Below are 13,326 nucleotides of genomic sequence, written 5' to 3'. Positions count from 1 at the left end.
TATTTGTTGTGATGCAGAAGCAGCTGTAGGTTTAATAAATGGGCTTCTGAGCTGGCGGGGCTGGCAGAAAGCTTACACACACATACACACACCCGCACACACACACACACCCTTCTCGAAGCTATTTTGCTGCAGGCCACAATCCGTTCCACTTTTCCAGAGCTCTGGAGAGTGGCATGTAATTTTAAACTTATATTACATTACTATGACAAACAGAGAGTAAATTTCCTTGTCCTAAAATGCATTTCAGATACTTGATGGATGCCGTTTCTGCCACAATGTACAGGCGACCTAACCATAGTGTCTGTGTCGATGTGATATCCTCATGGCAGCTTCTGTCAGAGACAGATACTGCTGTTCAAAGAGATCAAATGAATCACAGAGGACTTCTTACCATTATCTGGGACTTCCTTCAGCAGGCCCTGCTCTATGAGCTCCTGTCGGGTACGTCTAGTCGACATCTTTCTCTCCAGTTCTGCCGTCAACAGACACAATTCAAAGCAAGTTTTCATCTCCTGATGTTTTTGCGGAAAAACTTCAGGAAAACTGAAGAACATGCTAGCATTAAGGGAGAAACGCACACGCTTATTGGGTTGTAACTGATATGATCAGTAAGAAAAGGTCGGGTGGAGACCACTCGGAGTCCAAACAAAATAAGCGACACAAACCTTCGGATGTTTCTTTGAACTTTTCGCTGCTTTTCTTCTTCCGCCACTTCCAGGGTTTGAAGATCTTGCCAATGGTAGAAAACTTGCCTTTACGCTTTGGGGGAGGGGTAGTGTCCCCTGTGCTGCCCCCCTCTCCCACCATTGTGCTGTGGTGCTGCTCCGTTTCATCATCTGAAAGCAAGAAATGGGAAAAGTGTTACATTTTAAGACACACCGCAACACAGAACAAGAGAAGGGGAGCTGGAATGTCAGAGCAGAGCTTCATCAACAAGAAGAGATGCGCGGAAAAATCCAAGTGACCGGAGTCTGCTGAAAAATAGACTTGGCGGTCGGAAACTCAGAAATCCAGTTTATTTCCAATCAATAAACGCATCACAAAGGATAGAGACAAATTCACGGAGTCTTCAGTGTGGAGAGTCAAAGACTCAAAGTAGGATTTTCACACACACACACACACACACACACACCCTTCTCGAAGCTATTTTGCTGCAGGCCACAATCCGTTCCACTGATTTTCAATACCGGTAAGTTTCTTTAAAATGAAGTCAGAGGAAGTAGAGGGATAAGAAGCTACTTAACAAGAAACTGTATTTTCTGCATCGTATGTCTGTGGTTCAACCAGGCTCATAGAAAGCGACGTGTCTAGTAGACAACCGGAAGGGTGAGCGGAGTACAGCAAAGTTGCTCTGTTTTATCGTTTCTATCTTCCAGCAGCTGTTTGTCCTGAAACATGTTAGTTTTAAAAATGTTGGCAGCCTCTTAGAAATCCCAGAGATACAGTGATGGCCTTCATCACTTAGTGGTTATCAAAATGTCCATAATTAAAACTAGTCATTAGCATACAAATCAGAATATTCCACTGGTTTCTGAAAGTGAAACTGAAACACCATTAACTGGGGTTGGTGCGATTCCTTGCTGTAAAAAAGCAAAATGAGCTACCAGCTACTGATTCACTGCTGCCCACTACCTCACAGTTCTTATTTATTTTGTAAACAATTCTTACAAAATCTTCTTATAAATACTATTAGATCAGTCCCCATACATTGACAGCAGCTGGAATGGTAGCCATGATAACCAACAACGTCAAAAACTAAAAGTTAAGTTCAAACCTTCAATGCTGCAATGCTATTTTTTTTTAAATTATTAAAACCCGGTTTCACATTGACTGCTCTCTCACACACAGCAGAGTGAAGATGCCTTTATTCATATATTAAATGAGAAATAAATCTAGATTATTTTCAGTGTGGTTCTTCTTGTATCCTAAATATGAGAAATCAAAGTTGGTCAACGTCGCTAGCAGCAGCTCAAAGCTTTACCGCAGACGACTGATCAAACCTCCTCTAACTGCTGGATGTCATGTTTCTGGTTTCCTATCTGAACCGAGCTCCAGTGCCTTTGTAAAAATCAAGCTGCCTCATCAAGGCTGGTATTATGTTTCGCTGTTACTTCTCGGGCACTGAGTGTGCTTTGGCAGGGTGATGCTGAGAGATCGAGGACTCCTCCACAGAGCTACCGTTAACAGGAGGGCTCTGGCGTTGGCTTTTAGACAGCCTTTTTCACTGTCAAGTGCTCACATTCCTTAGCTAGATGGAGCCTCGTGCTTTATCAGCCCTTCAACATTCGCTGTCTCAGTGCAGAAGAGGGGCCGCATGCTGGATGCAGCCATAGGCAGCAGGAAAGCACTGCCAGTCAAAGCACACATGATACAGCTAGCATTAAGGAAACAAGAGCTGTTTTAAGGAACCGCTGATTACTATGGGATGTCAATGAGGCTGGGAGCACTCCATCAAATGGCATTCTGCAGTAATGGCTAAATATTCTGGGATGCATGACTGGCAGCTCCATTGACAGAGTGCTGAGCTCAGAGAGAGCTTTGAACATCAGGTTAGTGAAGAAAGCTGCAGCTGCCGCATTCAGCAGACAAAATATTTACCACTGGAAAGAGAAGAGAGTCGAGCTTAAAACTCCCTGCGAGATGCACACACAGGATGCCTTGGCGTCGGAAGCGCCTTGCAGTCCGATTCCCACAACAATACGCTTTCGCAAAATACTAATGCAAGTTATTTAGTAAATGACTAAAAACCACAGAAGCGGAATAACAACATTAATCTTTTCTGACAAGCAAATCTAGATTTCAAACACAGTGGGTCAGGGTTGTCTAGGAATATCTCCCAGCCCTCATTCAGAGTTTTAGTATCATCCTCAGAAACACGGTGATATGATGAACAACTGCTGACACAGGACCGAGTCCCATTTTAGAGTCAAGGGAACGACTCCTTCAGCACTTTTCATCAGTGCGTAAAGTAAAGGTTACCACTACGAAGATATAACCAGCTTTTAAAAAGCTCTTATTTCAGAAATGTTTCTCCAAATCATTAAAGTAGTTTAAGGCCCGTTTAACGACGTGCCAGACAAAGTGGCAGGAGTGCCAAGAGTTTCCTGTCCCTATGGAGGACCTGTAGCTGGCCTCTGCTGGTCAGCTGGCTGCAATGAAAGCTAATACATTTCCCCTGAGCAAACAGTGGATTGATTAACCACCTAATACCAGCTTGTTACATTTGAATTACTCTATAAAAAGCGGAAGACAAAAATGTATATTCCACACAATAAGTAGTTCAATTTTACTAGTAAACTTAGTCAACGTTTGTTCTATATTTCTGAAAGTGTAATAAAATAGCAAATGGTGTAGAACATTTTCCCTGACAGATCACAGAAAAACACATAGACACCCAGGCATGCACAGACTCCTTCAAGAGAGTCCACATAACCTAAACACAGATTAACAGCCATTTTGTTTTTCTTTTATCTGATCAGTGGTCATCAGGCAAAATTAGATTTTTTTATTATTATTTTTTAGATTAAATAACGGCATAGTCCCACTATTTCCGTCCTTTGGAAGCATCAACCAGCAGACCTTAGAAAGTTAAATAATATTCGCATTCCTTTAAAGGCGGCTTTAGTTTACTCCCCAGCAGAACGTACGGAATTGGTCAGAATGAGAATCTGTAGCTCAGAACTTGTAGAAATCCAGAAATCAGTGCAGCCTTTCTAAAACCAGATCCTAAGATACCTGGAAGGGGGCTGTTAAGAGTCCAGCTTCCACGGTGACGGGACCTGAAGCAACATGCCATGGGGAAGCGGGCAACATTCAGAAATCCAAGATGTCCAGCCCTCCTGTGTGTGTCTCAGAAATCAAATCTAAAAGAAGAAGAATCCAGATGAGCATGTTCCCATGGAAAAATTAAAGCAGAGAAGATCCAGGTTCCAGGGAAATCCGCTTATCTCGGCGAGACAAGAATGCGAGGATTCAGAGCAGCTGCCATAACGTCCAACTTAAGCATTGCTAAGGACGGCTTCTCTGTGATCCAGCTTGGATGGTGTTTCTCACACAGCAGACTGTTCTGTCAGAAAACGCCTCTGATACAGAGGCTCAGCTGAGCCAGTGGAGCAGGATGAGAGCTCTGACTCTGCCGGGCCTGCGCACACGCGACGCAGATGACGATTGTGGAGGCTTCAGCCCATCCAGCAGGCTTCCGTTTGAAAACAAGATCTCTGACAATGCTCGTTGAAATGTGTCAATCCAACGCCGCAAAACTAAAATTATCCTTTGGACCCACACAAAATGATTCCTTCGCAGAAAAAAACAAACTTCAACTTGTTTCTGCTGCAGTGAGAAGTGATTCAGAGTCTTGTAGGAACTGCAGCTGTCTGTTCCTGTGAGTTTGGAAATGGTAGTAGACGGGATAAAAAGTGCTACAAAGAGAGAAAAAGTACAGGCGTGATTGGTGGTGGTGGTGGTGGCGGGGGGTACTGGAAATGCAGTCACACAATCAGGGTGGAGTGCCATTTCCTGCCCGAGAACAAAGACAGCCTCTTCCCTTAAACTCAACACAGTCCAAGCGAGAGATTGCAGAAGAAAGCTACCAGTAAGTCTGGTGAAGCCAAGAAAAAAGAGGAGAGAAACATACATAAAGTTTACTTTAATGAATGATAATATAGTCGGTTCTATATTCAGAGGCTCTGACGAGATGAGGCAGACTGGTCAGAAAACATGTGGGAGTCCAAGCATGTGTGGGCGGTTCCTCTGACATGCCATCCTAATGCTCTGTCAAGCATCTTCTCGAAAGGCCGCATTACCCTGGACAGCTGACCGTGCGGCTGAAGGAGCCTGTTTTTTACCGAGTCTGTATGAAAAGCTTGCATAAGACACCCACATCCACTCAGAGAGTCCTCCAGTTGGGAAATACCCCAACCTTACGAGAACTCTTATCCTTGGCAGGGCAGATTATCAAATTTAATCTTCTTAATTGAGCACAGTGGTTGTAATCACGGTGACTGGTTCTTGTGGAAATTAATTCACGGCTTAACAGCAAGACACAAACAGGAGAACAGTATATTAGTTATATGCACAATACAGTTGGTAAAACAAATATTTTATCTTACCAACTTTGCCTTAATTTAACCCAAAGAAGTATTTCAAGTTATAATCTAAAAGTTTACTGTTAAGATTAAAATAAACTAAATACAGATACATAGTCCAGTTTAAGATTAATCTTAAGATTAGTCAGATTTTAAGATTACCAAACGTTATGTACCAGCGTATGCTGGTACATAATAAGAAAACGCAGTTGTACTAAGTTCAGAAAAAATTATTTTAGACATTTTCAGACTCCTACGTATATGAAAGCTAACATTTAAACCAACCCAAAGCATCATCACTCAAACTCATGTCACCTGTTAGTTTTACAGCAAAAAATATTACTTCCTGTCCTAAGTGTTAATAACTTCATGTAAACTCTCATGTCTGCTATTGTAGCACTACAGAAATCATCTCTGTGTATGACCCCTGAAAACCTTGAGCCAACCAGGTATTACTTGGATTTAGCATTCTGGAAATACCCCAGTAGTCACGTGGGTTAGGGTTCACAACCTCCCACAATTAGCTGAAATCAGCAAACACTTTTGAACCCCCCCATCTAAAAATGCTTACAACTACCCATTTCATTACCTCAAACACAGTAGAAACTGTGCCAAGAAAAATAAATGGCGTTCATGGATTAGGAGCTTTCCAAACGCTGGTCTATTTATTTCAGCTTCCAAGTGCAATTTATATTCAGTACTTTAGGCTTGCTCTACGGAAAAATCCGCAAATAATTTAGAGTTAAGTTTTGCAACAAAACGTCCTCAAATAGGTGAATTCATTAATACTGAACATCACAGAAGCAGGAGAATTTTGAGAGACATAATTATTCAATTATGCAGAACCAGTGTCGAATCAGGCCAGCTTTCCAGCTGTTAACAATGACATTAGTCTGTAGACCAGGGTTAAACATACGAGCAAAAGGCTCAGCAGTAAAGTAGTTTACAGTTTTCAAAACACTGGGATTTAAATAGGTCCAGAATCCTGTTTTGGATCAACAGGTTTTAATGCTTTATGGAATGCCAGAGTAGAAAGACGTAGAAAAACAAACTGGACTCTTGATAAGACAGGAGGTGAAAAGTGCGTTGAATTCAAAATGATACAAGAGAAAAAGAATCTGTTTGAAATTCACAGTGCAAACAGTTTCCTGTGCCCTCTAACAGGAAGATAAATGGCCAGCACGTGCATGAGTGTGTAAAAACACAGCTGAGATTCATGCACATGATCCCATGAGCTAGCATTCCTTGTGGTGGTGAAAGTGAAGGATAGGAACAGAAAGAGAGAGAGAGAGAGAAAGAGAGCAGGCTATGCAAAGTTGATTACACAATATTCAGCCCCCTTCTCTCCAAGATGTTTAAAGTCTTTGAAAGCACCATCAAATAAGGGAACAGATTTAAACTCTGCGTGTAGGAGGGGGAGTAAATCCTGTACTTTGACAAAGACAGCCAGAGTAACATCAGAAACTCACCGCCAGAGTTCTGCTGCTGTGGGTCCTGAGTTGGGATCTCCACACGAAGGCTTTGTCCCATGATCCAGCCCCCGAGGGGCCTCTACCTGTTCTGCACCCAGCACCGAGGCCACCACTCTAGACAGATCCGCCGCTGCACCTGCTTTCCTGCTCCTTCGAAAACAGCACAGTCTCTTTCACCCACTTTTACTCTGTCTTTCACTTCGGTCCTTTCCCCCCCGTCCTTCCTTCTTCCAAACTCCTTAAGACTTCCCCTCCCTCTAGGAGCTGGACTCCCTCTCCCCCACACTCAAGGACCCTCCTTGCTTGGCTCACAGCATAGATCAGCAATCACTGAAGGATGCCTGCCATTCCTGGGAGAAAGACAGGTTGTGTTTTTAATTTGGCATGTGTACCTCGGTAGTACACGGTGCATTGTTTCGATTCTATTGCAGATGTACAATAAAGAAGTTTGAATGAACCAGAAGACACTGGAAAACAAAAAACTTCAGAGCCAACATAGAAATACTTGAGTTAAACCACAAAGCTTAGATCCCAATCTATTTGGATGAAATAGTTGAGGCTCAATGTTATTTTTCTACTTACTTGAAGACACCCTAAAAAGCAACTAATCTGCATTTACATACAATAGGCATCTAAACAGTGTCTTACCAAAATATCCATATTTCTGGGTTTTTTCTATCGTGAAATAACAACAAGCACTGTTGCATTTTACAGCTATTTTTATGATAGAGCAACAAAAAACACAATTGCTGTTTATTGAAGGTAAAGAATGGAAGTCAGGTAATTTGCAAGTAAAAATCAGCAAAATGTGGCAGGCATTACTCTGATACGCCTAAATAAGACTAAATAAGGCCACCACTGTACATTTCAAACCAAAAGCTGTTCTGTGAAGGCCTCCGAGGTTCATTCAAGAACATTAATGAACAAACAGCATCAGGAGGACCAGGGAGCAGAGCAGGGATCCAAGGGAAAAGAGCTCTGAAGAAGTTTAAAGCTTCGTTGGGTTACAAAATGACATCAGAAGCTTTGAACATATCACAGAGCGCCGCTCAATCGCTCACAAAAAATGGAGGAATGGTGCAACTGGTTAACTATAGGATTTACTAGTAGCTCTCCAACAATCAAACTTGGAAGGGAGAAGAACAAACAGAGAAGCAGCCAAGAAGCCAATGAAAAGTCAGGAGGAGCTGCAAAGAGCCACAGCTCAGGTGGGACAATCTACTCGCAGGACAACTACACGATCGGCACGCCACAAATCTGACCTTTATGGAAGAGTGACAAGAGGAAAGTCACGGTTGAAAGAAAGTCATTAGAGAGAGATTGTTGGTAGATTGCAACAAGTCATACAGAAGATGCAGAAAACATGTGAAGAAGGTGCTAATTGAGACCAAAATGAATGATTAGGACTACATGCAAAATGTCAGGAAACTGAGGAGAATATGAAAGTAGCTACTCACAGGGTAATACTGTAAGAAAACCAAGTTGAAGGTTACTTTTAATCAGCAAAATGGTTCTAACATGCAGCTGGAGCTGCAGTGAAAACATTTATGTCAAATAATATGTGTTGTTAGAATGGCCTGGTGAAAAGTCCAGACACAAATCTAGATGATAATCTGTGGTAATGTCCTAAAAAATGCTGCTCCACCCATCTGACGCAGGGTAAATTACTTTGGAAAGAAGAATGGTAAAAAAAATAAAGAAAAAAAAATCTAAATGTGCAAAGCTGATAGAAACAACCATAAAGACTTGCATCTGTAATTACAACAGGAGGTGGTTATACAAAATGATGACTCAGTCAGGTTGAAAACGAAATGTGTATTAAAAAAAATACACATCAAACTATCAAATTTCTATTTGTTCAAAAAATTAAAACCACAAATCATTTTCTTTCCAAAACCAATAAAAACACATTTAAGTTTGTGGTTTAGATGTGACAAAATGCAAAGAAAAATTCAGGGGTATGAATGCTTATGAATCTGATTATTGCTTTTGTTCAGAACTTGTAGAGTGACTTTATTATGCTGTCCAGCACTCCTCCTGCCTCCAGACACTATTTTATACAATTCTCCAAGTCTTAGCACATTTCTAACAGGCCTGAGGGAATTAACATGACTGAAGCACATTTGCCAAGAAAAGAATTCTGGCTTGGGGCAAACGCAAAAAAAAATAAATAAAAAGGAAGGAGGAAGAAAACATGAACCAGATAAAATGAGGAGCAGGAGCTGGACTTTCTGAATCAGGGCTTTGATTCGTTTTGAGGTCCGCCTGACTTCAGAAAATCTCGTCCAGCTGCCTCTCAGATGGGTCCAGTTCACCGAGCTGTGTCATTCTGCCTGAACAGACCTGAGGTTTTCTTCTCAAGCTGAGAGCTAATGTGTTCAGCAGCGCCCCTCTCCTCTCTCCCTGTGCCCCACATACACCCTCCACACCGGGCCAGCATCCAGGGAGAACTGAGCCAATCCGAATGAGCCCAGAACCCGGTGTTGGCCTGACCTGGATAACAGACTGGGCCAGGCATTTTCACAAAGGCGAGGAAGTGATGGACGTAGGAGCACGCAGTCACCAAACCGTCACCATCAGAGCTAGTGACGGGTGAGAAAAAGCATAGAACTGCCTCATCAGTTCATCACTGGCCTCTTCTGCAAAAACACAGCTTGAAAAGATTTAGTTTGTCATAACGACACGAAAGGGAGTCAAAACAAGGCGTAACATCATGATCACTTGTTGGTCCTACTTGTGCAGCAAAGCAGTCCTTAACCACATGATCCCTGTAATGCGGTGTCTGGCATCAAGATGCTAGCAGCAGATTATTTAGATCCTGTAAGCTGTAAGGTGGGGCATTCATGGAACAACTTGTTGAAAGATGCTGAATTGGACTGAGAACTGGAGAATTTGGAGGCTAAATTAACACCTGAGACTCATTACTGTAAACTAGTAACCGTCTTTAAACTAGTAAAATTTTGGCTTTGCTGTGAATTATCCTACTGTAAGACGGCAACAGGTGTCTGAAAATAAAGTTTTGTTAAAATGATGTATACGGTCTGCAACGATGCTTAGGTGGGTGTTATATTTCAAAGTAACATTCAGGTGGACAGAAGGATCGAAGGCTTCCCACGAGAAAGACTTCTAACATCACACTGCCTTTGTCTGTTTCCTTCCTTCCCAAAATCCTAATGCCGTGTATTTTCCAAGATGGTAAAGCACAAGCACATGGCCATCTATGATGTAAGAAAAAAACATAATTCATCAGATCTGAGCACAGTCTTTCATAATGCTGCAACAGCCAGGTTCTTCAGCAATTTCAGCTTCTGTAGCTCATCTGTAAGATTCGCCCACATCGCCAGTTTTCACCCCTCATCTGCATCAATGGCGCTGTCTCCAGTTCATGCTTAGATCACTTAGGATAGGTACTGACTTTTTGGCTTCTTACACATTTTAGAATCAAATGGCTACCTGCTGTAAAACATATTCCACCCACTTACATCTAGGGCGATGAAGAGATAATCAGCGTTATTCACTTCACTGTGGTCATATTATGAAAGATTAATCTATATTGTAATACCTTCAGATGCACAAAAAAACTAAAGCCTGTAATTTGGTGCACAAAGAGGGATCTCTGAACAGTAACTTAGAGCACTTAAAATTCAGAAAACCATTTCCTTGTGAAATGCAGCACGTTACAAAGTGAAATATGTCATTTCATAGAACTTCAATCTTATAATATATCCAATTTAATAAAGAAACAGGCAGCTCAGAACACATTGTGATATTCATGAAGCCGAGGATCACAGAAAGAAATTTAAAGAACAAGAACTGAATTGAGCCAAACCGCTTCATCAAGAAAACTTTTCATGACAGTTCATTTAAACATTTAAATGTATAACTCTAAATATACAAAAGGAAAACTCCTTTAAGTGAGCTCCAGGCAACTTTACTTCCCCTACTATCAAACTAAAATGGTTCACTGCATTTAACACAAACACTTTTATTGTGAAAGGTAACCACAGGATGCCCTGACTGAAAACCACCGCTCATTACAGGACGCAGGCACACTTATCAATGTTAAACCTTTTTGGGTGAGTTATTTTTAGCGAAAAGGAACCAAGGTGTGAATTAAAAGCAACTACTGCAAATAATCAGGCTAAGCACTTCCTTTCCCTGCAATGCTGCTACAGTTACCAGAAAAGGAAGAAGCAGCGAAAACCATTTGAATAGCAAAGTGCCTGAAACAGACACATGAAAAAATTATTTTATTCCAAAATATTTCCAGCGCCTAAAGACATTTCCTGATAAAGGAGAAACCAATCCTCATTCTGGCTCTGATGTTGTGAGGAAGTGTCCCTCTGACTCCAAGTGGCTCTTGGAAAAGTTCGGCAAACCCGTAAGCACTGTGGATCCACCGTTTTTTTTTCCCTCCACAGCATCACCACTGCACTTAACCGACCACAAGCAGCCAGTTGATACTCACCGCGATTTTCCATTACAGCGGATGAGGCACGCCAATCACCGGTTCCTGAAAAACAAATGTTGGAAAATCAGCAACAACTTCAGACGTGAGCTGAGGCTTCCAGTCAGTTACATTTTCAGCAACCCCGATTTATTATCTTGGATTAAAATATCTGTGCATTCAATGCCATTTTTCCCTAACACATTATGTGTATGAAAATAAATGTACGACAGTGGTCTCAAATTTAACTTTATATATGTTCATCGAAGAGTTTTTGTTAGTAAAAACAAGTTAGGACATACAATGTAGAATGTCATGGGCGCTGCTGGGGAAGTAAGGCAGAGTCGTTGCATTTTTTTCATTTTTCCCACATGATAATGATGGCAGCTCCACCCATCCTAACTCATCTGCAAGGAAAGAAAAGATCAAAGTTAGTCAAGACATCAAAATATAGCCAAGTAAGGATCTAAAGGAAATTGTCCCTGCAAAGGCAAATGCTAACCCTAAAGGTAAATAAATGAATGAATAAATCACACAAAAAGCTTTCTGGATATTGAACAAAAAACAAAAAGCACAGAACAATGTGATCACATATTTAGAGTGTAAATTTGTACAGTTTTGTTTTTGCTAGACGTGTTTTTCCATTTGTAATTGCATAAGGTGTCCATAATCTGTATCAAGCTTGTTACTGTGAAGTTATTTCGTGGGTGCATGTAATTTCATCTTTCTTTAAACCCTGAAGTGATTATAGTTCCAGGGACAAAACTCAAAATTTAACAAGATAGTATTAAATATTGTAATTTTGGAATTGTTTGGTAGGATAACTATCAAAGACCTTTTGAATTTTTATGGTAATTAGAAGTATATCTCAATAATAATCTACTTTGGGATACAAATGAAGAATACTCATTCAGGATGCTTATAACATGACATAAATTAATAAATCTTTTTGCCAAAAATGTCTACATGTTTGAGGAAACGTAAAGACTTGTAAGCATTATGAGGAGTTGCATGCCACATTGGGATTTTATCTAGTTTCTTACAACAATTTAATTTGATTGTTTTCTCTACAGAACTAACTCCATAAAACTAACTGGAGATTTGGTTTCAATGTTTTTCATTTCACTAAGAATACGTGTGTATCGACAATATCTGGACAGATAGGACTATACAACAATGAAGCATCAGAAAACGATTGCTATTTTTGAAAATATATAGAACTTTTTATATAGTTAAAAGGTTCTATATGAACAAATATGCAAATTATAATGAATGTACAATAAAATTAGCATTTAGGAAATACTTTCTAGCAGGGAGACCTTCCCTGACACCATGCTGGCGTGTTGCGACAGTCACATCATTTCACTGCATTATCTTTCAGACCCAAAAATGTATAGAAGTGTGTTAAAGACATAGTAGCAGCAGCTTAATGGAACAACATGTCAAAATTTCACAACGTGTGAACGATCCTCAGCAGCTCAGTCTGCAGGAACATTTGGTTCACACAGATTATAGGAGATAGTCCATCGCAGAAAGCTGCTCCTGTTCTGTTGCATCACACTGATGACAGTGAGAAAGCAGTTTTCTGGCTCACACTCAGATTTCTGTTTTTAGGTTTAATTCCACTATTCACAAGTGAGAACATTGCACTACAGTAATTCAGTCATTAAACACTTTTAGCGGCCAAGTGGGTCCTTTATAACTTCAGACCAACTCTTACATGGAGTGTCACTTATCCACAACAGAAAACGTTGACAAACTGAACATTTTGGATTTCTGAGCTGGAAAAGCAGGTAGAAAACAATAAAAGTTGATTCATTCCATGTATTTGTGAGGCATACTAAAACTGTTAATTGAAAACAATAATAAAAACTACACAATGAGTCCGTTCTTCTCTGACTGTTTCAGGTAACAATAGGCCTTGCCTGTTTGTGTATTTGGACCTGCTCCGCAGACTTTTCATTAACTGGCGAAGGAGCAAATTGCTGACGTCACCATGTTTCAGGACGTCTGAAAGCATTACAGCAGAGATTCACGTCTCTGAGCTTTCGATCTCTTTCTGTCCTGGAACATTTTGAATTTGAAAATGTTTAAATCTATTTGGAAATCTCAGAGTTAAGATAAAGGTCCACGATCTCTAGAGAATACACCTAGAGCCTGATTTCTTTCCACTTGGTAACGCTAGGTGCTCTAATCACCAATAAAATATGCTAGTAACATATTTTCCTCTACTGCTATTTGAAATAATGATGAAAGGTGGCCACAAATTACTCCATTACGTCTTTAAGTTTGGCAAGAGACTTTTGAAAAGTGCTCCTTT

The 13,326-nt window shown here is 40.7% G+C and overlaps 1 protein-coding gene across 7 annotated transcripts in view; it reads right to left on the bottom strand.

The window, feature by feature from the left end:
• LOC102218775 (phosphatase and actin regulator 4B-like) overlaps positions 1 to 13,326 on the bottom strand; it is a 37,274-nt gene that overhangs the window by 15,124 nt on the left and 8,824 nt on the right. For 4 of the 7 annotated variants that reach the window (XM_023331047.1, XM_023331048.1, XM_023331050.1 and 1 more), the window contains exons 2-5: positions 11,309 to 11,413; positions 11,028 to 11,072; positions 669 to 839; positions 395 to 475 (exon numbers count right to left, since the gene is read on the bottom strand). In XM_023331047.1, coding sequence (XP_023186815.1) covers positions 395 to 475; positions 669 to 839; positions 11,028 to 11,040 — 265 coding nt within the window. In that variant the 5' untranslated portion in view covers positions 11,041 to 11,072; positions 11,309 to 11,413. Of the gene's footprint in view, positions 1 to 394; positions 476 to 668; positions 840 to 3,738; positions 4,438 to 6,556; positions 6,772 to 11,027; positions 11,073 to 11,308; positions 11,414 to 13,326 lie in introns of those variants that run through there. The other 3 variants (XM_023331045.1, XM_023331051.1, XM_023331046.1) reach the window with 2 other exon arrangements.

Source organism: Xiphophorus maculatus, chromosome 3 (assembly GCF_002775205.1).
Source record: "Xiphophorus maculatus strain JP 163 A chromosome 3, X_maculatus-5.0-male, whole genome shotgun sequence".
Classification (NCBI taxonomy): Eukaryota; Metazoa; Chordata; class Actinopteri; order Cyprinodontiformes; family Poeciliidae; genus Xiphophorus; species Xiphophorus maculatus.
This window is presented reverse-complemented; position numbering and strand designations above follow the sequence as displayed.